General features: G+C 40.2%; 1 protein-coding gene across 5 annotated transcripts in view; it reads right to left on the bottom strand.

Moving 5' to 3' along the window:
- Ddx42 (DEAD-box helicase 42) overlaps positions 1-25,612 on the bottom strand; it is a 35,430-nt gene extending 9,818 nt beyond the window's left edge. Inside the window, exons 1-11 of one of the 5 annotated variants that reach the window (XM_042672473.1) lie at positions 25,314-25,612; positions 13,051-13,287; positions 9,507-9,657; positions 8,316-8,377; positions 6,763-6,799; positions 5,844-5,993; positions 4,017-4,121; positions 2,827-2,946; positions 1,503-1,679; positions 763-891; positions 41-140 (exon numbers count right to left, since the gene is read on the bottom strand). In XM_042672473.1, coding sequence (XP_042528407.1) covers positions 41-140; positions 763-891; positions 1,503-1,679; positions 2,827-2,946; positions 4,017-4,121; positions 5,844-5,993; positions 6,763-6,799; positions 8,316-8,377; positions 9,507-9,657; positions 13,051-13,271 — 1,252 coding nt within the window. In that variant the 5' untranslated portion in view covers positions 13,272-13,287; positions 25,314-25,612. Of the gene's footprint in view, positions 1-40; positions 141-762; positions 892-1,502; positions 1,680-2,826; positions 2,947-4,016; positions 4,122-5,843; positions 5,994-6,762; positions 6,909-8,315; positions 8,378-9,506; positions 9,658-13,050; positions 13,288-25,269; positions 25,291-25,313 lie in introns of those variants that run through there. The other 4 variants (XM_042672464.1, XM_042672455.1, XM_042672480.1 and 1 more) reach the window with 4 other exon arrangements.
- Between the last annotated feature and the right edge of the window lie 73 nt (positions 25,613-25,685).

The raw sequence follows: 25,685 nt of genomic DNA, 5'->3' as shown, positions 1-25,685 counted from the left end.
GTAATATCATAACGACAGAAGAAATATATTCAAGGCATACCGAATCCCATGTCAAACATTCGATCTGCTTCATCAAACACAAGGTAAGACACTCTTTGAAGATTGGTAGCTTTCTTCTTCACATGATCAATTAGTCGACCCTATGAGATTCACAAAGTAAATATTAAGTAAAAATTAAAGGCATTTACAGAGACTTTCTCAAGCTGAACTCTTGGCAAAAGTGCTAATTCTTTAATCTTAGTAATAGATATTGGTCTGACATCCTTGAACTTTATTTACATATATTACACAGTCCAAGAAACAGAGATTTTGAAAACTCTATTAAATTCTTCCTTTATATTACTTGTGGTTTACATTCGATGGCCAGAACCACTCTTAAAATACATTCTGAAATACCTGGTTTGAAACCTTACTCATGGGTTTTACATACACAATCTTCTGGGCAGTTCTAACCACACTGTGAATATCTTTCTATTCTTTATGCTTTAGAAACTGCAGATCCATTTTTACGAGAATAATAATAATAATAAAAACCCAACTATTTGAAATAAAGGTCAAGTGTATATGTCTATGACCATAGATACTCTTACTGGATTGCTATTTTGGCCAACCAATCTTTCTTAAACCAAAACCAGAAGCTGTGATTCATTAGAGTATTCCCAGCCCTGTTTTATGTACTACATTTGGGGAGAAGGGATTCTCTCCAAAACTATTTTCCATACTGAGAGAGTAAGGAGTCATTTAAACACAAGACATACTTACCGGGGTACATACAACAATCTCTGCCCCTTCCTGAAGGGCCTTGGCCTGTTCCCACATGCTCCCTCCTCCATATACTGCCACTGAGCGAAGATTATATGCCTTCCCAAACCTCTTGCATTCTGCATGGATCTATAAAGTTGTTAATAACATATTAACAAAGTATAAACCTAACAAATACCTTATCATATCCCAAAGGCATGAACATAAGGTATGATACTACAGAAGATGAAATATGGCTAAACCATGTTTATTCATTCTATTAGGCTAAAATTTTGCATGGAATTATTATTTCTCGTCATGATTTTATCATTATCTTTCTACAGATTCTTGTTTTTTTTTTTGGGGGGGGGGGTCCGGTTGTGGGGCCTGAAGTCTGGGCCTGGGCGCTGTCCCTCAGCTCTTCAGCTCAAGGCTAGCATTCTACCACTTGAGCCACAGCGCCACTTCCGGCTTTTTTTCATTTTGCTTATGTGGTGCTGAGGAATCGAACCCAGGGCCTCAGGCATGCAAGGCAAGCGCTCTACCACTGAGCCACCTTCCCAGCCCCTCATTATCTTTCTACAAAGAAAAATGAATTCACTCAAGAAAAATTCCTGTGAGTATACAATATAATAAACAGTTCCCACAATATCTCTGCCCATTCCCCCAAAAGTTTCCTGTCATTCTACCCACTTGACTAGCAGTTAGTCCCTTCCTATCCCACATATGGAAAAAGGGCATACAACATACAAAGTACATACCTGCTGGCAAAGCTCCCTAGTAGGGCAAACAATAACTGCAATTGGCCCATCACCTGGTTCCAATTCCTTCTGGTCCATTATGTGAATCAACATGGGCCAGATAAAGGCTGCAGTTTTTCCACTGCCTGTTTTGGCGATACCAATCATGTCTCTACCACTTAATGCCACAGGCACACCCTAATGGAAAATAGAAAGTATATACAGTTTAAATTTTAATTCTAATGACTGAAGGACCCCCTAGGAAAGTATAAGTGACTATTAATGACATTCACTTCCAATGGAACAAAAACATACTAGCCATGAATAGAGAGGAAAACCTGACATTCTCATAGCTTCTTGATTTATAGGAAATAACACCATTCTCTTCACGTGGATCAGTCACCATGGCCAGGATATGAATATTTCCATTTTTCAACTTTATAAATTTGTAACAATTTATAAAGGAGCTGCTAAAAATTTTTAAATGTCCTCCCCTTGAGAAGGCATAGACAATACAAAGAAAATTCACGTCTTCTGTATAGGAATAAATCAATATAGGAGATCAGAAACCACTTTGTTCAGTAATAAACAAAAATTTTTAGGTCAAAGACAAAGAAATTCTAGTCACTGGTAGTGGTAAGTTTGACCATGTACAAATCTTGGGGGTCATTTTGTTTTGGGTAGTATTAGGGACTGAACCAAGGGACTTGCACAAGTTAGGCAAGTACTCTACTTCTTGAGCCATACACTCAGCAAGAAAGATCTTGCATAGATATAGCGCATTCTGAATCTTTTTGTTAGGTTTAGGCCATAAAATACTTTCATATCATATTTTCAAGGTACTTAGCAGATATGAAAGAACATTTTTCAGCTATTTAGCAACTTGTAATAAATAATTTATATGTATGCCCTTTAATTAATTTATTTATTTTGTTGGTTATTGGGCTTGAACTCTGGGCCTGAGTGCTGTCCCTGAGCTCTTCAGCTCAAGATGAACACTCTACCACTGGAGCCACAACGCCACTTCCGGTTTTTAGTGGTTAATTGGAGTTTCATGGACTTTCCTGCCAGGGCTGGCTCTGAACTGCAATCCTCAGTTCTCAGCCACCTGAGTAGCTAGGAATACAGGCGTGAACCACTGGTGCTCGGCATGCTCTTTCATTTTTAAATTAAAAAAAAAATACTCTTGGACTTCATATATGTATTCTCTCATCCCACCTTAACTAAAGGAAAAGTTGAACACTAAGCCGAAGTTTTACATTAAATTCTGTTCTACTGCTTTGACTTGTCAACTAGATACAGAATATTGCTGTACTTTCCTTTACTTTCATTATGTTTTACTTACCTGGCACTGTATTGGAGTGGGCTGTGTATACTCAGACTTCCGAATTTGGTGCATAAGTTGTTCATCAAAACCAAAATGAGCAAAACTACTTCCTGGTCTAGGTGGTGCAGCGCCAGAGACCTAGAGACAGAGACAACTCCAGGTATGACTTGTACTTCAACATAAACAGCATCTGAAGCACAGTATACTTGCTAGATCTAGCAGTTTAGCTTGAAATGAAGTGAAAATATACATTTGCAGCCAAAAGGATATACTAAAAAGGCAAAACTTCAGTGTAACAACTCATCTATAAAACTCATGTATAATTATGTCATTTGATTTTAAAAGATTACAAAAATCTCCAATCTAAACAAGTTTTCTCACAAGAAATAAAAACCATTGAACTATTCGATGAACTGATCAGCTATTGTTCTGATCTTCTACTTTGCATAACCAGATAGTACAAAAATTAATAAAATGTACTCTCCTTTTTCTTGTGGTACCAGGGCTCTGCCACTTGAGCCATGCTTCTAGGCTTCTTTGTTAGCAGTTCTCAAATAAAGTATCACGTTTTTGCCTGCACAGGCCTCAAATTTTGATTCTTCTACCTTTGTCTCCCAAAAGAAGCTGGAATTACAGGCAGGTACCACCATACTCAGCCTGTATTTAAGAAAGAGTGTTGCTGACTTCCTTGCCTAAGCTAGCCTTGAACCTAAATCTTCCTGTCTCAGAAAACTGGAAGTGGTGCTGTAACTCAAAGTGGCAGAGTGCTAGTCCTGAGCAAAAACAGCTCAGGGCCAGTGCCTAGGCCCTGAGTTCAAGCCCCAGGGAAAAAAAAAGGTATTAATTTCTATTATTTATTTTTAAAGAACATTGCATAGAATTCGCGAAGTATCACATTATTTAAAAAATGTTATCTATTGTTTCTTCTTTCTGAAGAGATTGCTATGCTTTACTCCTTACCCTCTAAGCATAAAACATACAAATCTGACAATACACAAACCAAAAACTATCCTAGTCTAAAATATCTTACCTGAAGACTAAAAAAACAATCAAATAAAGACACATAAGCCCCAGGGACTGTTACTCTAGCAAAGATAGCTCAGGGATCATTAGAAAAGAAATCTAGTGCTATCAGGTTTAGGAGAGCAATAAAAAATAAACCTAGACTAACATTAATAATACTCAAACACTTGCATATTGATTCTTACCCGTAGGTTGAGCTTGTGCCGAAGATCTATTAGCTGCTGTGGAGTGAGGTTGGTTATCTCCTCGTGTTCATTGTAAAAATTTTTTTCAAATGGTGGGTAGTCAATCTGCAGGTCCAATTATTCAAAGTTAGTCTAGAATTCAAGAGTCAATCCTGTAAGTTTGATTTTAATGCAAAATGTTTACAAATATTACAAAATAAAACCTTTTCTGCTAGAAAGAATAAATTCATTTACTCTTGACAATCTTCCCAAAATTACAACCTATACCTCTTCCTATTTTCAACTTAAACACCAACCGACTTCCTATAAGACCCTCAGGGACAGGTCAGATTATAACAACCTTGAAGCAGACTAGGGAATATCTGCAATGCCAAAGACTTCAGAGTACATACATCCTACAAAAGGTATTCCACCAAATAATATTTAAATATGTTTTGGATTAAGTGGTTCACTAGCATTTTAAAAACATTTCCAATATCTTATCTGGAGATTTCTGTACTTGTTTTTTTTAAAAAAAAGGGACTAAGCAGATCTGGTGGTATATACCAGTAATCACTGCACTTTGGAGACTGAGGCAGGATTCTGGGCTAGAGGCTAATCTGGTGCTACACAGTGAAACACTGTTCCATAGAACCAAAATAAAACAAAAATAAACAAACAAAAAACCAATCTAACAGTTTTAGACACTGTATAAGCAGTTGATAATGCAGCCTAATCTGGCCTTGAACTCTTGATCCTCTGGCCTCAGCCTCTTAAAAGTGCTGAGATTATAACCATGTACCACCACATCTGACCATGAGAAAGTATTTTTAACTCTAAAGAGAGAGGTGGTCATTTCTGCTGCTTGTTCCACAGCTTACAGTAAAAACATTACCACATACAAATTTGGTTAAATGCATCTTTCTAATACTATGAAAATGTCTATTAAAGGAAATATTTTTTAGTGGTACTGGGTTTAACCTCAGGATCTCCTGCTTGCCCACAATCTCTCAAAAGCTTGAGCCACAGCCTCAATCTTACTGCTTTAGTAATTTCTTCAGGTAAGATCTTGCTTTTTGTCTGGGGCCAGCCTCAGACTGTGACTGACCCTCCTACCTATGCCTTCTACCTAGCTGAGACAACAGGCCATGCCATCACATCTGTCTTATTTTTTTTGGGTCCGGTCGTGGGGCCTGAACTCTGGGCCTGGGCGCTGTCTCTCAGCTCTTCAGCTCAAGGCTAGCGCTCTACCACTTGAGCCACAGCACCACTTCCGGCTTTTTTTTCCTGCTTATGTGGCTGAAGAATCGAACCCAGGGCCTTAAGCATGCAAGGCGAGCGCTCTACCACTGAGCCAACTTCCCAGCCCCTACATCTGTCTTATTTCTTAAGATGGGGGGTCTCTCTAATGTCTGCCCTGGAATCTCAATCCTACAGATTTTTGCCTCCTCAACCAGAGTACTTTGAATTACAGGCCTGAGCCACCTTGCCTGGGTAAACTTACTTTTTAGGAAGGATTTAAGGACAGATGAACAAAATTTTCATCTTAGATGCATTCAAAGATACTTTGGTGAGCTGGACATGGTGGTGCACAACTGTTATAATTCTAGAACCTAGAAGGCTGAGGCATAAGAGTACTTGAGGAAGGGCAAATAAGGAAGAGTAAGAGAGGGAGTGAATATGATCAAAGTACATTATGTATGTGTGTATGTATGTATGTATGGAAACACACAACAAAACCCTCTACTTTCTACAGTTCACATATGTAGAAAAAGCACTCAGCTATTGGGAAAACCTAAACATTAAACTCAGGGAAACAAGACTCAAATTCAGCAAGAAACACCATACCTCTGAATGATCAATGGGAGGAAGAGGATCGATAATTTTTTTGGAAGGTGCAATTGGATTTCCATCACTATCATATTCCAGATTGTCTTCTTCCTCTTCTTGAACCACACCAGCAGTTGGGTTTTCTGCCATGTACCGAAAGTAAGCTTCCTGCAGGAAAGCACAAGGATGCATTCACTCCCAAGCCGAGCTAAGAACATTTTTCTTCTTGTAATTAGTGCACATAGTATACCGGAAGACCTTATGAGTTTAAATAAATACCTACCAAGACAAGACTTTCACTAGTGAAGACTCCTTTTACCATAATGGTACTCAGAAGAAATGAGCAAGGCAGTTAGAACTACACAATGATTTAACTTGTTTGGTAAATAATTTACAAAGCTGTCTGCTCCAGTTTTTCTGGGTGGGTTGGGGGCTACAGAACACATACTTTGGCTTTACCAGTCCAAGTTTGGAAGCTGACAGTGATTAAGTCACAAACCTTGAAAGGGCTACACTGCTCACTCTGACTCTTACCATCCCACAAGTGAACAATGGCAAAAGGAAATTCTAACTACCAGTCATTAACATTCCACCATGAAATACAAGAATGACAAACAGAGCCCTTAGAAAGAGGTAGCACTTAGATGCTGCTAGAGGCTACCAACAGATTTATCAGAATAGACACTTTTGGATTTTAAAAAGTAAGCGGAATAAAGCTGTATTTGCTTTGATGTCAGATGATCAAAGGTTCTATCTTTAACATGGAGAGGAAGCCACATCAATCTTTAAAATATTACCAATTGGTCCCACAGGTAAAAAGGACATTCCCTGATGAATGTCAATAATGGCCATTTTAGTAAAGACAAACTCTACCTTGTCCCTAGTATAGACTTTGTGGGGTAAAAATAAAAGATAGAAATACTGCATAGGAACTCACTTGGTCATCTTCCTCTTCAATGTCATCTCGAATACCCCTGGAAAAACAAGCGGAGAAACAAACTTCCCTGCAAATGTTCCACATACCCAGCTCCATACTTACAGAAGATTAGTGTTGAATTCCATACAGGACAGGAACTCTCAACACTAACAATAACAAAGCAGCAAATAAGCACACTGTAAACTGTACACTCATCATATATGTGTGATTTCCCTATGACCTACACTTCACATTTTTTTTAATGGGATGATATGGTAACTATATAAACATTAGTAACTATCATCAGTATAAAGAGTAAAAACTTGCTTCATAAAGGTAAGATAGACAACACAGTTGTATTGTTAAAGAGAAAAAAAAATACCCCGCATTTGGTATACAATGTTCTTATTATTTCCCAAAGTTTCTATCTCTAGAGTAATTGCATTCAGACAAAATCAGCTGCCTAGGGGAGGGAAGGGGGAGATAGAAAGGAAAATTATATTTTCACCTTTCAGAGTCTGGAAGTAAGACTCCTAAGCAGTTTACACAGAAGAAAAATACACCTCCTGCATTCCTCAAAATTTGCTTGTTTAGCTCCTATAAGCATCTCTTTCCAAACACTTTCCACCTGACTCAGAACAAATGCAATTTCTAAGGCCATCAGCAACACCACCCATGTAGTGAAGCTGGAAGAAGGATCCCATATACAACAAGCATATGTTTGTAAGTTGATACTTCATATGACACAGGAATCTTGGGAAGAACCTGAAGCACTCATTCTGCCAAGCAGAGGGAGAAAAAAGCTAACCAGGCCTGTCAGGAAAAGTTTTAAAAATATATTCAGCTCAAGCTGGGCACCAGTGGCTCAGGTCTATAATCCTAGCTACTCAGGAGGCTGAGATCTGAGGATCGCAGTTCAAAGCCAGCCCAGGCAGGAAGGTCCATGAGACTCTTATCTCCAATAAACCACCCAGAAAACCGGAAGTGGCACTGTGGGTCAAGAGGTAGAGTGCTAGCCTTGAGCTGAAGAGCTGAGGGACAGTGCCCTGGCCCAGAGTTCAAGCCCCACGATCAAAAACAAAAGAAAAGAAAAAACAAAACATATATATTATATATATTTAGCTCAGAAAAGGGCTTGTCTTTCCCAGAAATAAAGCAATAAAGTTCTGCCTATAGTTACTAATACAGTTTATATTATATAATCACCATTATTTCTCATAAACAATCATACAGATATTAATCTTTTATTTTAATCATAGGATGAAAAATAGGACAATGAACTCAAACTTTAATAAATTTTCTCCCCAACCCACATTTGTAACTCATTTTGTTTCCCAAACAATTGTTTATAATTGAAGACCAAATATTATTCTACCAAATAGAATATGCCTTTTAATTATTGCAAATATAGACTTCTGCCATCTATATACCTACACAGATAATCAAGATAAAGGGAAATCTTTAAGACATTTTTATATACTTTGATTTTTTTTTTCCTATAAACACTGGTGACATAGTCTTTGCAATACTTTAGCAATTTTCAGGTAACTTTTCTGAAGAAGAAAATTACTTACTTGACATTTTTCCTTTCCTTGTCCTTGTCTTCCAACCTCTTCATATCTCTAGCTGCCTGATCCTATTGAAACAAAAAGGCTGTATGGAATCATATGAACTAAAAAAAAACTGAGAGCAAAATTTCTTTCAAGACTTTGAAGCTTAGAGTGCTGGGGATATGTTTCAATTGGTAAAGTGCTTGGCTGGCAGGTGTTAAGGACCTGAATTCAAAACCTAGAACTGTCCAAATAAATGATAGACATGTGTTACTATAGGTAGAGGAAGGAAAGAGGAAAGGAGGAAACAGAAGTCTTCAGATTAATCCAGGCACAGCTGAGTAGATAGATTGCAGTTTGAGGCTAGTATGAAAAAAAGTTAACAAGACCATCTCAACCAGTAATCTGGGCATGTTGACATGTGCCTGTCATTGTAGCTAGATTGGTGGTGTGAATAAGAGGATCACAATCCAGGCTGGCCTGGGGAAAAACTCAAGAAAAAAATTTGCAGAGTGGAATATCTGTCATAATAGTTTTCATTGTTTGCCTTAACAACTACATTTTGATAAAACAGAGGTTTGAACTAAGGACCTTCTGCTTACGAGCAAGTATTCTACTATTTGAGCCATATTCCCAACCCTTTCATTGAATTTTATCAAATGTTTGTCGGTCGTAGAGCTTGAACTCTGGGCTTGGGTGCTGTCCCTGCACTCTTCAGCTCAAGGCAAATGCTCTACCTCTTGAGCCACAGTGCCACTTCCCCTTGATTGAATTTTGATATAAACAAAGTACTTAACTTTTTTTTCAAGCAAATATCCAAATGTTTTAGAAACTTGTCTGTATGTGGACTACACAATATTGCAGATATTTTACCTGCAATTCATGTATCATGCATGAAGAAATTAACAAAAATGCTTCATTCACAAATATAAAACCTTAAGCTGGGAATGTGGCCTAGTGGTAGAGTGCTTGCCTAGCATGCATGAAGCCCTAGGTTCAAATCCTTAAGCCATAAGTGCTGTGGCTCAAGTGGTAGAGTGCTAGCCTGGAGAAAAGGAAGCAAAGGAAGCTCAGGGACAGTCCCCAGGCAAGTAGAAGTAGAGAACAAAATTCTGAAAAAGCAAAGGAGGCAACCAATGGCAGGAATGAGGAAGAGGAGGAAGTCCTTGTTCACTATTTTTGAACTATTTTAATGAAACAAATGTTGATACTTGCCTCCACTTCAGCCATGAATGCTTCCAAGGGATCATCATCACTGTCAGAATCTGCTGGCTTGGAATGGAACTGCTGGCGTGTAGGTGAGTTTTCAGCAGGAATGTAAGGTAAATCAACATTACTGGAGTCTTCTTCCTCATCTTCAAAGTATCTAAAAATTAAAATGCTGACTGGTGAAGTGAATACTTAGTTTAGAGACAATAAAGTCTTCATTTCGCATAAAATTTTTTTTGTTTTTTGTCAGTCATGGGACTTGAACTCTGGGCCTGAGCTCTGTCCCTCAGCTCTTCAGCTCAAGGCTAGCTCCCTACCACTTGAGCCACAGCCCCACTTCTGGCTTTTTCGGCTTATGGGGTGCTGAGGAATCGAACCCAGGGCCTCATGCATGCAAGCAAGCACTCTATCACTGAGCCAACTTCCTAGCCCATAGCATGAACTTTTATTATGGTATATCTTATTATTTTCTTTTTTTTTTTTTGGGTCCGGTTGTGGGGCCTGAACTCTGGGCCTGGGTGCTGTCCCTCAGCTCTTCAGCTCAAGGCTAGCACTCTACCACTTGAGCCACAGTGCCACTTCCGGCTTTTTTCTTTTTGCTTATGTGGTGCTGGGGAATCGAACCCAGGGCCTCAAGCATTGCAAGGCAAGTGCTCTACCACTGAGCCACCTTCCCAGCCCCTATTATTTTCTTCTTCTTCTTCTCTTTTTTTTTTTTTTGGTTGGTCGTGGGGCCTGAACTCTGGGCCTGGGCGCTTTCCCTCAGCTCTTCAGCTCAAGGCTAGCACCCTACCGCTTGAGCCACAGAGCCACTTCTGGCTTTTTCTGCTTATGTGGTGCTGAGGAATCAAACCCAGGGCCTCATGCATGCAAGGCAAGCACTCTACCACTGACCAACTTCCCAGCCCCTGTATATCTTATTATTAAGAGAGTACTATGCAAATCAAATTAGAGACTTTCAAATCTTTGGCTAAGGACTCACTTACTAATCATGATTCAACTGGTAGAGTTCCTACCTAGCAAGCACAAGGCCTTGAGTTCAAACACCAGCACTGTCAAGTTTATAGACAGATAAACACTACATGTAACAATGGCATCTATGCGTGTTAATATATGTCATATATAAACAAATACAATAATATACACTCACTTATCCAGTAAGTCTAACTAATGAAAAATATCCTCAATTGGTTAGAGGTTTGCTAGGATAATTTTATATTTAATTTCTGAATAATGTATTAGGCTTTCTAAAATGCTATTGTGGAGTTGGCATGGAGTCCAGCACCTAGGTAGAAAAGTTGTAAACTCTAGGACAGTTTTATTTTTATTTTTTAATTTTTAGATCTATGGGGCTGGGAAGGTGGCTCAGCGGTAGAGGGCTTGCTTTGCATGCACGAGGCCCTGGGTTTGAGTCCTTCAGCATCACATAAGCAGAAAAAACTGGAAGTGGTGCTGTGGCTCAAGTGGTAGAGTGCTAACCTTGAGCTGAAGAGCTGAGGGAAAACACCCAGGCCCAGAGTTCAGGCTCCACATCCGACCAAAAAAAAAAAAAATTCTTGCCAGGCACCATTCTTATAATTCTAGTTCCTCAGGAGGCTGAGACTTAAGGTTGAAGTTTGAAGCCAGCCCAGGTAGAAAAGTCAATGAGACTCTTATCTATCTCTAACCATTAAAAAAAAAAGGGCTGGGAAGGTGGCTCAGTGGTAGAGCGCTTACCTTGCATGCTCGAGGCCCTGGGTTCAATTCCTCAGCACCACTTAAGCAAAAAGAAAAAAGCCGGAAGTGGCGCTGTGGCTCAAGTGGTAGAGCGCTAGCCTTGAGCTGAAGAGCTGAGGGACAGTGCACAGGCTCAGAGTTCAGGCCCCACGACCGGACCCCCCCCCCCCAAAAAAAAAAGCCAGAAATGGAGGTGTAGCCCAACCTTGATAAAAAAACTAAAAAGAGGGTCTGAGAAGGTGGCTCATGCCTGAGGCCCTGGGTTCGACTCCTCAGCACCACATAAGCAAAAAGAAAAAAGATAGAAGTGGCGCTGTGGCTCAAGTGGTAGAGTGCTAGCCTTGAGCTGAAGAGCTGAGGGACAGTGCCCAGGCCCAGAGTTCAGGCTCCATGACCGGACCCCCCCTCCCCAAAAAAAAAAAAAACAACTAAAAAGACAGCACCTAGGACCTGAGTGTCAGTATAGGAGCATGTACACACACACACACAGACCTGGGGGGCGCGGGGGAGGGGAATGGAGGAGGAGGGAGGAAAGGGGAGTGTTCTTCAGATTTAATAGAGAAATAATCTATAGAAATTAAGAGTTCAAGGGGCTGGGAAGGTGGCTCAGTGGTAGAGCACGCTTGCCTTGAATGCATAAGGCCCTGGGTTTGATTTCCCAGCACCACGTAAGCAAAAAGAAAAAAAGCCGGAAGTGACGCTGTGGCTCAAGTGGTAGAGTGCTAGCCTTGAGCTGAAGAGCTGAGGGACAGCTCCCAGGCCCAGAGTTCAGGCCCCAGGACCGGACCCCCCAAAAAAAAAAAAAAGAAAAAAAAGAAATTAGAGTTCAAAACTGAACATGGAGTTAACAATGCTAGACAAGAAATGTATTCATTACCTTACTCATGTAACTATAACCCCTCTGTACAGTATCTTTACGGTAAAATAAAATTTTTAAAAAAAAAAATTGGGGGAAAAAAGCAAAAATAAATAACTGAACATGTAGGCAATCCCAGGACTCAAGAGGCTGGTAAAGGAGGATCATGACTTGAAGATAGCTTGGGCTATCAAGTTCTAGAAAATAAATAAATAAATAAAACCTAGAGCTAAACTTAACCAAACCCCAGCTGTTTATTAGCATCGCCTTATTTGACAAGTAAAATAAAAAAATTATAAATTACTGTTTTCTGAGAACTACAGAAAAAAAATTCAAATTTTCAACTTTTTAAAGATGTTACAACATAATAAATTTTAAAACGTAGATGTCAAGATAAACTATTCCTACCAATTCTTACAGTTGTATATGCTTATGAAAAAATTATATGAGCCTAGTGCCAGTGGCCCACACTTGTAATCCTAGGTACTCAGGAAGCTGAGGTCTCAGTATCACAGTTTGAAGTCATCCTGGGGAAGCAAAGTCTGTGAGACTCTTATCGTCAGAAAAAGCCAGAAGTGGTGCTGTGGCTCAAGTGGTAGAGTGCTATCCTAGAGCACAAAGAGGCTAAGGACAGTGCCCAAGCCCTGAGTTCATGCCCCAGGCCCAGCAAAAAATAAAGTAAAATTAAAAAAAAATTATATGGTATCAATAAAAGACTGTATCAAAGACCACTAAAAGTAGTATTTAAGTATCAATGGCCGCAAATATTGCAACCATACACTTTCAGTATGACTCAGGAAATGAAAAAAAGGTTCAAGGAGCACATAACTATTATATTTCTTACAAATAAGTAACTTATTAGGAATGACACAACTGAGAAAAACCAATGTATTATTTTGTTTCTTTGCCTCAACACCAATGGATGGATTGAATAAGTCAAAGGTCCACTTCTGCTAACTCATGAGGAATTACACTTACGCATTTTCTTCATCAAAGTTGGCCCGCTTAGATCCAATTTTGTAGAAAGAAGGAAGCTGTGGTGGAGCTGACTTTCCAAATCCAGAAGAAGAGCTAGTTGCCCCAAAGGCACTGTGGGACTGTTGTGGGAGTTTGGGTTCCTCTTTCTTCCCAGCACTGATAGCAAAACCTCCAAAACCAAATCCCCGTTTAGTGCCTGGACCACCTTTATTCCAGTTCATTGTGCCAGTAACTGATCTGTTTGGGACAAAATGCATGAATATAAATCTAATGTTATGAAGACTTTTATGCTTCTTTCAATCTCTACCTACAATTCTATTTGAAACATCTGCTTCTCAATGAAAACTGTAACAGTAAGGCCAGAAGTATTACCTTAGTTGGTAAAGCATTTGCCCAGTATGTACAAAACCTAAGGTACAATACCCAGCACCACCAAACAAAAACAAAAAACCATAATATTGGCCTTCAGATATATCAAATAACTTCAACCAAATGATTGTTTTGTACAATACTGAATAAACATTAATTTTACCTCAAACTAAAGAAGAATGTGGTATTTAATATCATCCTCTTCAAAAGGATTTGATTACTAACCAACAGCTTATTGAGGTTATAATGAGTTATAATGTTTACTGTAACAAAGACTGAGATGCCATTAGCAGATTATCCCAAATAACTACCTTCTGGGTAATAACAGATAGAAGAATCAAAAAATCTAAAGTTAAAGGACAAGTTATTTAAAGATAGTATTTATGTAGGTGTCTCTCAAGAGAACTTATGAGCCATGCATCTATTGAGCAACTGCCCATTAGAAGAGTATCCATAAAGAAACAATTCAGTGATACAGTGCCTTCAAGTATTCAGCTGGCTTATGATTAGGGATTATAAATAAATTCCCCAAATTTCTTTATAAATACCAACAAAACTAGCTTACAAATTGTATCCTTTTTCTTAGGTCCAAGACTGGGACTTGAACTCAGTACCTAATGTTTTCCCTAACTGGCTAGCACCCTATTGCCTGAGCCACCTCTTCAACCAATCCCAAGGATTAGTTTTGCCCCCTTTCCCTTTTTTTCTGCCTATCCTGGGGCTTGAATTCAGGGCAAGGGCACTGTCCCTGAGCTTCTTTTGCTCAAGGCTAGCACTCTACCACTTGAGCCACACCACCACTTCTTTTTCTGTTTATGTGGTACTGAGAACCGAACCCAGGGTTTCATGCATGCTAGGCAAGCACTCTACCACTAAGGGACATTCCTAGCTTCCTTTGTTGGTTGTGGGACTTGAACTCTGGGGCCTGGATGCTATCCCTCAGCATTTCAGCTCAAGGCAAGCACTGTACCACTGGAGCCACAGTGCCACTTCCAGTTTTCTGGTGGTTTATTGGAAATAAGAGTCTCATGGACTGGGGCTGGCTTTGAACCATGATCCTCAGATCTCAGCCTACTGAGCAGCTAGGATTATAGGTGTGAGCCACCGGCACCAGGCTTTTTTTTTTTTTAAAGAACACATGCAGGATGTGTTCTGTTTGGTTCGATTCGTGCATGCGTGTTAGTACTAGTACTGGGGTTTCAACTCAGGTGTTCTGTACGCACTTGACTTTTTTCTTTTAGCACTTGAGCCGTATCTCCATGTACAGCTTTTTTTCCCCTGGTTAATTGGATTTGTCAGCCTAGGCTTGCTCTAAACCTGGATCCTTTAGCCTTCTAGGTAGTTGGGATTACAGGTGTGTGCTACTGGCATCTAGTCACCTGTAGTTTTGTTATATCCTGTTACTATTATTTTTTTATTCCCAATCCTGGGGCTTAAACTCAGGGCCTGGGTGCTGTCCCTGAGCTTTTCTGCTCAAGGTTAGCACTCTACCACTCTGAGCCACAGCTCCACTTCTGGTGGTTAATTGGAGATAGGAGTCTCAAAAGATTTTCCTGCCTGGGCTGACTTTGAACTGCAATCCTCAGATCTCATCCTCCTGAGTAGCTAGGATTACAGGCATGAGCCACAGTGCCCAGGTATATTGTTATTTTTTATGCATGTATACATATGTACACAATATTTAAAAACAACACTAAAGATCTATGTTATTTTAGTTTCAAATTTCTTCATATAATACTACAAAGCTATTTCTGGGTAGGTACCCTTTATTCCTTACTATCATTTGTTTGGTTTATGTGCGTGCATGTGTGTGTATATATGTTGTTTTGGTGCCAGAACTGAGACTTGATCTCAAAAGAGGGCCTATGGCACTTGCTAGGCATTTTTGATTGTGACTGGCATTCTACAACATGAGCCATGCTTCTAGTCTCAAAGAATTGGAGATAGAATGTCAAAGAATTTTCTGCCCAGGCTGACTGTGAACCTTGACTCTCCTAATTAGGTAGCTAGGATCACAGACATGAACCACCAATACCTAGCTAGTATCAATTTTTAAAATACAATTTTTAGTCAACGAAACCCAATTTTTCAAAATTTTAATTATTATTTACAATTCTGGAAATAACTGTTAAACACTAATTAAAAGAAAAAGGGCATTCAGCAAGGTGATTTTATTTATGTTCAAGCAGTGTTATATATAGTTGGAGAACAATTAAAATTTTAATAGCAGTTATTTGGTCTTCACTTTTTTCTTTTTTGTGGTGTTTATTATTAGAAGAAATACAAAAATGTTTATAACGGACTTTCAAGCCAAAGTGGAAAGAATTCAGAAAACTTCTTTTACATGAACATTGTTGAAGGATCATAAACAACATGTCTAGAGACTTCTGCTTTAAAAACTCGGTGAACAGTGATGGTGTGATCAACAGAGATGGAAATTGCTAAGAAGTCTGGTAAAGGAGGCAAGAGGCACGATGTGTTTATGAGAGCATTAAGGAGAAATGTCAGACAGTGTCTAGAACTACAGAGAATGGGTCTATTCTCTCTAAATCAAAGCTAGAGAGCTGAATGAAGTATCTGTAGAGGGCACAGAGAACAAGAGGCAAGAGAAATCCTAGGATATATCAGTATCTGGGAACAGGCGATGACTTCATGAAATTCCAAAAAGGAATAGGAAGAACAGTATAACACAGGATGACAAAGAAGAAATGTTAATGTCAAAAACTATAACAAGAAGCCAGGTTAAGATAAAAACTAAAAAGCCCCACTGAACATGCAAAGAATGGCTGATGATGGATATAATTCAGTGACAGAGTGCCTAGCATGCACAAGGTTTGAAAAGAAAAAATGCAACCAGGAGTCATCAGTTTGGTATAAAGTGTGGTTAGGATCAAGAAATAAAGATTTTGTAGGCTGTTTCTATTGATCATCAAGAAAATTTTCTCAAGTATAATATTTACTTTGTAAGGAAAAAAATATAAACATGTTCATATGCCAAAGAAGAAACATCAAAAGATCTGGAAAAATTGTACAAACAGAGAAAGAAGTCATAAGAATGAGTTCCTGAGACCTAAAGAGACAAGATCAAAAGCTTTTATTTATTTATTTTATTTATTTATTTTTTGGTCCAGTCTTGGGGCCTGAACTCTGGGCCTGGGCGCTGTCCCTCAGCTCTTCAGCTCAAGGCTTGCACTCTACCACTTGAGCCATAGCGCCACTTCTGGCTTTTTTTCTTTTTGCTTATGTGGTGCTAAGGAATGGAACCCAGTGCCTCAGGCATGCAAGGCAAGCGCTCTACCACTGAGCCACCTTCCCAGCCCTAAAAGCTTTTAATAAGAGGAGTAAAATAACTCTTTTCTCAGACTTGGTGGGAAGGAGATAATAGAGATATAAATTAGACCCACTATATAATCAAAGAGCTCAAACTATACAGCAAGCAAATCATATACTTAATTTTAAAATGCAACTTCTGCAACTCCATTGTACAAATTCTTGAAGATAAAAAGTTTTTAAATGGCTGGGAAGGTGGCTCAGTGGTAGAGCACTTGCCTTGCATGCATGAGGCCCTGGGTTCGATTCCTCAGCACCACATAAGCAAAAATGAAAAAAGCCAGAAGTGGCACTGTGGCTCAAGTGGTAGAGCACTAGCCTTGAGCTGAAGAGCTGAGGGACAGCACCCAGGCCCAGAGTTCAGGCCCCACGACTGGACCCCAAAAAAATAAAAAAAAATAAAAAGTTTTTAAATGCAACTTCTAGCCAGGTTCCAGTGGCTCATGGAGGCTGAGATCTAATGATCTGGTTCAAAGCCAGGCTGGGCAATTAAGTCCATGAGATTCTCATCCCTAAAAAACTACTAAGAAAGCCTAATGTGGCTCAGGTGGTAGAGCAAAAGAAGCCTGAGCACAAGAAGCTCAGGAGTAACATCTAGGCCCTGAGTTCAAGCCCTATGTCACACAAAAATAAAAATGAAAACAAAACAAAACAAAACTTCTGAGGCCTTAAGTTCAAACCACCCCAATATATCTAAATAAATAAAAAACTTACTTCTGCTACAAATAAGCAGGTAATCTGGCTTTCTACAGATGAAAGTTGCTTACTGCCTTTCAGATTCAGCAACATGCAAAAGCAATCAGTTTACTAGCTAATTCAGAACACAATACTATTTCCCCCAATCACTTGCCTCTTGCAAGAATAAACAATAGTGGATTCTATACAGCTTACTAATTAGAATGTGAGTTCCATAAAGGCAAGAACTTCCCTATCTCATCCACCAGTGTTTTCTTGTGTAATACTAAAAAAATGTGGAATGAGGGACTAGGGATGTAGCTCAAGGTAGAGCACCTGTGCAAGACCCTTGGATGGATCCCTAACATTTGAAAAACATTTTTTTGAGTGAATAAATATGCATCCAAACAACTAAGCCTGTCCATTATTATAAATCTTGTTACTGAACTATCTACACTTCCTGTTAAATCACCCTTAACTCTCTTGATTAGTTTTTCCTATTTTTAAAACATGTAGCCAGTGCCGGTTGGCTCACGCCTGTTATCCTAGCTACTCAGGAGGCTGAGATCTGAGGATCACGGTTCAAAGCCAGCCTGGGCAGGACCATACGTGAGACTCTTATCTCCAATAAAATACTAGAAAACCGTAAGTGACGCTGTGGCTTAAGTGGTAGAGCGCTCCCCTTGAGCTGAAGAGTGCAGGGACAGCGCCCAGGCCCAGAGTTCAAGCCTCATGACCGACAAAAAAAAAAAAAAATGTATAAGGGGCTGGGAAGGTGGCTCAGTGGTAGAGTGCTTGCCTTGCATGCATGAGGGTTCGATTCCTCAATACCACATAAACAGAAAAAGCCAGAAGCAGTGCCGTGGCATTAGCCTTGAGCTGAAGAGCTGAGAGACAGTGTCCAGGCCCAGAGTTCAAGACCTACAACCGACCAAAACAAAACAAAAACATGTATAAGGCTGGTGAACCTTGACCATCACCAAAGTGTGAGGGATTATAGCTGACAGACTAAGCCAGATAACCACTCTAATTTCTATTAGTGGTATGACGAAAAGTGGAAGGAGGAAAGGAGAGAAGATCTATAGACCTCTTCATAGGCTAATAATTTGCATTTTCTAAACATTGTTTGAATAGACATCCCTTACATACCTAGTAGGTCAAAATATAATAAGGATATTTAAAAGGTAACTATAGTCCTACTATTTTTGTTGGTCTATTCAAAACTCTTTTTCTTTTGGTACACACAACAGAAAGCTTTCTTTCAGATTGTAATTAATACAGCTGGTACTCCATCTTTTCTAGCAAGCTGGAAAACTCATATTAAATAACTTTGATACCTCACCTCTACTTTCATAAAAACAGACTTATGACAAATGGAATCACTCAATAGCTTGGGACATAGGTGTTTATCACATGATTTCCTGCATATCCTAGTGAACTTCTAAGATCTCATTAAAAAAAAACAGACTCAACAAGTTCAGTTTAAGATGGGTTAAGAACTAATATACTTCTCCAAAGACATACAAATAGCCAATAAGCACATGTAAAAAGATGCCATAGATCATTAATAATTAAGGAAACACAAATAAAAACCAAGTTGAGGCTGGGCACTGGTGGCTCTTGCCTGTTATCCTAGCTACTCAGGAGGGTAAGATCTGAGGATCAAGGTTCAAAGCCAGCCTGGGCAAGAAAGTCTGTTCTGTGAGACTCTTAACTCCAATAAACCACTCAGAAAAAGCAGGAAATTGTGCTATAGCTCAAGTGGAAGAGCACTAGCCTACACTAAAAGAACCTCAAGGACAGTACCTAGGCCTGGTGTTCAAGCCCCAGGAATGGGGGAAAACAAACAAACAAAAAGAACAAAAAACCTGATACAGTTTCACATTCATTAGGATAGCAACTATTAAAAACAAACAAATAGGCAGGTACTAAGGCTCATGCCTATAATCCTAGCTAATCCTAGCTACTTGTGCCAGCCCTGTAGGAGAGCTAGAGATTCTTATCCCCAATTAACTACCCCAAAACTAGAAGTGGAGCTGTGGCTCCTGGTGGCAGAGTGCTAGCGTTGAGCAAAAACAAAAAACAAATAATAGCTTTCCACTAATATAATACTCCTAAAAGCAAAGAAGGAAGCTTTTGCTCCTTCCAAAGCTGAAGCAAAGCAAAAACTCTGAAGGACAATGCAGTGTTAAAAAGTGTCCAGAGCCACAAAATGTGTATGTATAAAAATACATACATACACACACACACACACACACACACACATCTGTATGTCATCTCTCCAGACACTGAAACTCTAGAGTTAGCACACATATCTTCAGAAGAGTACTCACAAGAGAAACATGCCTGACCACCATGTCATTACCAAGTTCTCCCTGACCAACCTGCCACAAGAAACACAGAAGACAACATCTTATTTGTATTCACTGTAGACGTCAAGACTGTGAAGAAATTCTATGACAGGGATGTGGCCAAGGTCTGATGTCTTTAAGGCATGTTTCACTGGCTCCTGATTATCAAAATGGGAAGTACCTAGAGACAGGAACTTAGCTCCATAGTAGAACAAATAAATGTGAAGCTTTGGGTGAACCCAGATGAAAATACCAATTGAAAAGAATAAAACCAAATGAAAAGAAAAACAAGAATCCAGCTGACCAACTAAACATATATACACATACTTTTTTTTTTTTTGTCGGTTATGGGGCTTGAACTCAGGGCCTTGGTGCTGTCTCTGGCCTCTCTGTACTTAAGGCTAGAACTCTACCACTTGAACCACAGTGCCACTTCTGGTTTTTGCGTGGTTAATTAGAGGTAAGAGTCTCATGGGGACTTTTCTGCCAGGCCTGGCTTGGAACCAAGATCCTCAGATCTCAACCTCCTGAATAGCTACGATTATAGACTTGAGCCACGAGGCCCAGCTACATTTATATTGGTTTTTTTTTTGGGTCCGGTCATGGGGCCTGAACTCTGGGCCTGGGCACTGTCCCTCAGCTCTTTAGCTCAAGGCTAGCACTCTACCACTTGAGCCACAGCGCCACTTCCGGCTTTTTTCTTTTTGCTTATGTGGTGTTAAGTAATAGAACCCAGCACCTCATGCATGCAAGGCAAGTGCTCTACCACTGAGCCACCTTCCCAGCCCTACATTTATATTTTATAAATAGACACGTATGATGTGTCTATTTACCGCGAGAAACAAAAGAACAGAAAATAGCTTTGGTGGGGCTGGGAAGGTGGCTCAGTGGTAGAGCGCTTGCCTTGCATGCCTGAGGCCCTGGGTTAATCACCACATAAGCAAAAAGAAAAAAGCCAGAAGTGGCGCTGTGGCTCAAGTGACAGAGTGCTTGCCTTGAGCTAAAGAGCTGAGGGACAGCGCCCAGGCCCAGAGTTCAGGCCCCACGACCGGACAAAAAAAAAATAGCTATGGCCAAGATGAACAGACAGTTTAGAATACTGGTAGGAATGTAAAATAGTTAAGTAGATGTGGAAAATAGTGTAGTGGGTTTTCAAAAAATCATTTCTAATTACCATATAATGCAACAATCCAACTTCAGAATATATATCCAAAAAAGTGAAAGTAGGTAGATGAGCAGGTAATTGTTCACACATTAATCATCATAACCAAAAGATAAAGAACACTGACAGATGAATGGCTAAACAATGAGTGACATAGCTATAGATATGTATAACATGTAACAAAATAAATACAACATACATATAATGGAATTTTAGTTTAAAAAGGGGAGAGGGGCGGGCGCTGGTGGCTCACACTTGTAATCCTAGCTACTCAGGAGACTGAGATCTGAGGATCATGGTTCAAAGCCAGCCCTGGCAGCAAAGTCTGTGAGACTTATCTCCAATAAAACCACTAGAAAATTGGAAGTGGCCCTGTTGCTCAAGCGGTAGAGCGCTCACCTTGAGCTGAAGAGTGCAGGGACAGTACTGAAGCCCAGCGTTCAAGCCTCATGACAGACAAAAAAAAAAGTGGGGGGTTAGGGGAGAGATATAGCCAAGTGCCTATATCTAAGATATGTAAAGTACTGGGTTAGTCCCAAGGAAAAAGAAAATCCTAACATGCTACAACATGGATGATCCTTGAGGACATTATGCTTTTAGTGAAGTAAGCCAGTTACAAAAGGACAAATTATACGATTCCACTTATACGAGGGATCTTCAGTAGCTGGATTTAAAGACAGAAAGTAAACTGGTAGAACAGTGATTGCTAGGGGCTAGAAGTGTTAATGGGTTGATATTATTTAATAGGTAGAGTTTCAGTTTTACCAGTTCTATGGCTAGATAATAATGATAATAGGAAAACAGTGTATATATATGCTTAATACCACTGGCTGTATACTTGAAAATGGTTAATATTTTACCGAGCATGTTTTATAATTAAAAAAAGGCTACAAAACGTAAAAATCAAAATTCTATTTGAATATAATTTTTAGATGGATATTTTATTTAATTTATGAGAGCAACAATGTCTACCTAGGCCTCAATCTACTCTGAAATGCAAGCACAGGAAAATCAGGTCTTTTATTCTCTTAGGATTCCTTTTTTAAGGGCTGAGGATGTAGATCAGTGATGGATACTTGCACAACTGTGCAGGCTCTTGATTTGGTCCCCAAAACTGCAAATAATTTTCTTTTTTTGTTTCAAATACCTGCCATTTTGCTCATTGGCTGGTATTCTACCAACTGAGCCATGCCTCTAACCCCAATAATAATTCTTTAAAAAGTAGCACTCAACTGAGGGCATGATTAAAGTGGTAGAGCGCTGCGTAGCAAGTGTGAGGCTTTAATTCAATCTCCAGTACCACCAATAAATATATACTTAATTTATAAAGAATTAGCTATAATATAGAACCATAAATTTTAATGAGCAGTTGCTTTAAAGAGAATAATTGGAATTTTAATAACATCCATTGTTTCGTATTGACAAATAGCCAGTTTCTTCTGTTGAAGGTCAAGTACTATGAGAGTTGTCTCTCACATATACTCTTCTTCCCATCTTCATCTCTACTACCATGATAATTTTCCTAATAAGTTATCTAACCTCCATATAACTACTACAGCGATCACTAATTAAACTGGGTTCTTATTTTGTGTTAAGAGACTGTTCTTGGCTCTAAGGATATAGTAATGGAATCAGACATGGCCTTCAGGGAGTATAACAACCTTCAGGCTACAATATGGTCAGAGGAGAAAACAACAACAACAATCAAAGCATTTAATTTCAGGTAGAAAAGTGCTGTGAAAGGAAATCAAGCATATAAGAAGCTACTGAAGGCCTCTCTCTGAGGTGAATGTGACTTGACATTTGACAGGTAACAACCCACACAACTCTACTATTCCAAAAATTTCTGTTGTGCTGGAAAAATTGTGTGATATACATGTAGACAATGAACCTAAAATAATAGTGACGCCGAGCATTTGTAGCTCATACCCATAATCCTACCCACGAAAGAGGCTGAGATCTGAGGATGACAATTCAAAGCCAGCCATAAAACACTTATTTCCAATTACCACCAAAAAGCCAGATGCAAGGTGGGTGTTGGTGACTCAAGCCTATAATCCTAGCTACTCAGGTGGCTGAGATCTGAGGACTGTGGTTCAAAGCCAGCCTGGGCAGAAAAGTCTGTGAGACTCATATCCAATTAACCACCAGAAAACTGTCACTGTGGTACTGTGGCTGAAGTAGTAGAGCCTTGAGCTGACAGCACCCAGGCCCAGAGTTCAAGCCCTATGACAGTCAAAAAAAAAAAGCCAGAAGCAGAAGTATGGAGAGTCCCAGCCTTGAGCAAAAAAGTCAACTAGGGGGCTGGGAAGGTGACTCAGTGGTAGAGTGCTTGCCTTGCATGCATGAGGACCTAGGTTCCATTCCTCAGCACCACATAAGCAGAAAAAGCTGGAAGTGGGACTGAGGCTCAAGTGGTAGAGCGCTAGTCTACAGCTGAAGAGCTGAGGGACAGCGCCCAGGCCCAGAGTTCAGGCCCCACGACCGGACCCAAAAAAAAAAAAAAAAAGAAAAAGTCAACTAAGAGTGTGAGGCCCTGAGTTCAAGCTCCACTACTAGCACAAATAAAAAGAAAGAAAGAAGAAAATAGTGTGGCAAAAAGAACCAGGCACTGATGGCTCATGCCTGTAATCTGGTTCAGTCAGCCTGGGCAGGAAAGTCTGTGAGACTCTTATCTTCAATTAACCACTAAAAAGCTGGAAGTGAGCTGTGGTTAAAGTGTTAAGAGCACTAGCCTTAAGCAGAAAATGCCAAGACAGTGCCCAGGCCCCCGAGTTCAAGCCCCAGGACCAGAACAAAAATAAATAAATAAACAGTATCTTTAAAACCAAAAACAATATAAATAATTGCTGGTAATGTTAGAAGTATCATTTCCTGTTAGTTGACTGGAACTAAGAGCTGATAACTATGAATGTAACAACACAAATCTGAAGAACCATATTCCTCCATGAATTACACTACATTATTACAATATAAGTCAAAATTTATCATCCCTCTGTTCAAATGGTTCTCATCTTTTACATCTTGAAGTTGAAACCTTCATAATAGCATAAAAGGTGTCCTAAATGCTGACCACTTCATCTCTCTTCTTCCCTCATCTTATCTGCTACTATGTATGTCCTCCTTTGCTTCTGCTCCAAGCACATTGGTCCCCTATTGTAACATTTTTGTTCTCTTCAAGGTCTTTTTGCTTGCTTGAAACATTCCTCTCTTCCATGCTTCCAGGGCTCAGTCCCTCCTCACCTCCTTCCAGTCTAAGTATCAGCTTGTCTAAAATGACTTCCTTTACCACTCTATTGCAAATTGCAACATCATCTGATCCTCCTTTCCAATTTATTTTTTTTTTCTCCCTTTAGGCACCTAACAATATACATCTGTCTCTCTACCTCGCTTTACAGAGTTAAGTTTTATGAAGGCACAGGACAGCCAGACACTTATCCTAGATATATACCTAAATAAAACAGTGCTAGGGAATAAGCACACAGTAGACATCAATAAACATACTTTTTGGATGCATTAGGTTATATAGTGCTGTTTCGAGTTACAGGAAAACACCTTTTTTTCACTGCTGAAAGTCTTAAAAAGAATGTTTTGAACTAAATACTTACTGCTCAATTCTTACCTCCCAGAACTGGACTGAGCTCTAATAAATTTACAGTAAGTTAAGATCTAGTCCCTGTCTGTTAGAATCTGAATATGAGGGAGGACACAGAAATACCCTTTACCAAAGTAACATACAGGGAAGCCATAAACTACTGCCTGGTAGCCTAAAAGAGGGAGGGCAAAGAGAGAAAGCTCAGGTAAATGATAAGAGAGCTTTCTGACCAAAATGACAGCCTTTCCTTAAGTTTTTAGAACGTGCACTTGTAATCCATATAAATTATTTGCTCGTATCAGATTCTCAAGAAGGCCGCAAAAAAAAAAAAAAAAGTTTGTAACTATGGTGATGATAATCAGGGATCTACTCACGGTTTTATAAAGATCATGGTCTTTTTATAGTCTTCTGATTTGTCAACATGTACTACCAACTATTGCCCACTTGGGTCAGAATCCTCCTGGTGGCCGTCCCTGCCTCCAAACCCGACGTCCCGCAAATTCTTTCCCCCAGCTCAGCAAGGCGCCGCCTCGGGAAAGCAGCCAAGTGGGTCTCGCTAAGGCTAGCGGGGAGGGGGGGGGGGGGGAGCCGTGGGTGGGCGACGCCGATCTGAAGCATCCCTCGAGGCTTCAGACTACACTTCCGTCCCACTCCCGATTCCCTGGGCCCGGAGGCTTCTCCGACTCTTTGTTAAGCGAGACCGAGGTTCCTCGGCCCTCGCTAGGCCCCACAGTTACCTCTAGTGCCCCCAAGGGCTAGCGGCCCCGCGTCTACACATCACCTTCACACAAACCTGCTGCTACAGATGCAGCGGTAGCTGCCACTACCACTGGCGCGGTGAGAATGCCACGGCCCCCAAATACGCGCGGCTCAGGCCTTCTCCCGCCGTGCTCCTTCTTCTCCGCCCCTTTCGCTGCCGCCGCCGCCGCTGCTACCACCGCCGCCTCACAGCCCGTTGCTGACTGGGGGAGGGGGGGGGGGGGGAGGAAAAAGCGCGTCTGACATGCGCAGTGAGGAAATCTCGGGCCGAGGGGCGGAGCCTAGAGTAGGGGCGGGGGTAAGGTTCCCGGAAGGCCTCGCTAATGCCCGCCTTTAAAAATCCGGAATCCCTCCCTGAAGGAAACCCGCTTCTGGCCTCCTGTAGGATGAGAAC

This window comes from Dipodomys spectabilis, unplaced genomic scaffold (assembly GCF_019054845.1).
Source record: "Dipodomys spectabilis isolate Male_0828 unplaced genomic scaffold, ASM1905484v1 ptg000018l, whole genome shotgun sequence".
Classification (NCBI taxonomy): domain Eukaryota; kingdom Metazoa; phylum Chordata; class Mammalia; order Rodentia; family Heteromyidae; genus Dipodomys; species Dipodomys spectabilis.
This window is presented reverse-complemented; position numbering and strand designations above follow the sequence as displayed.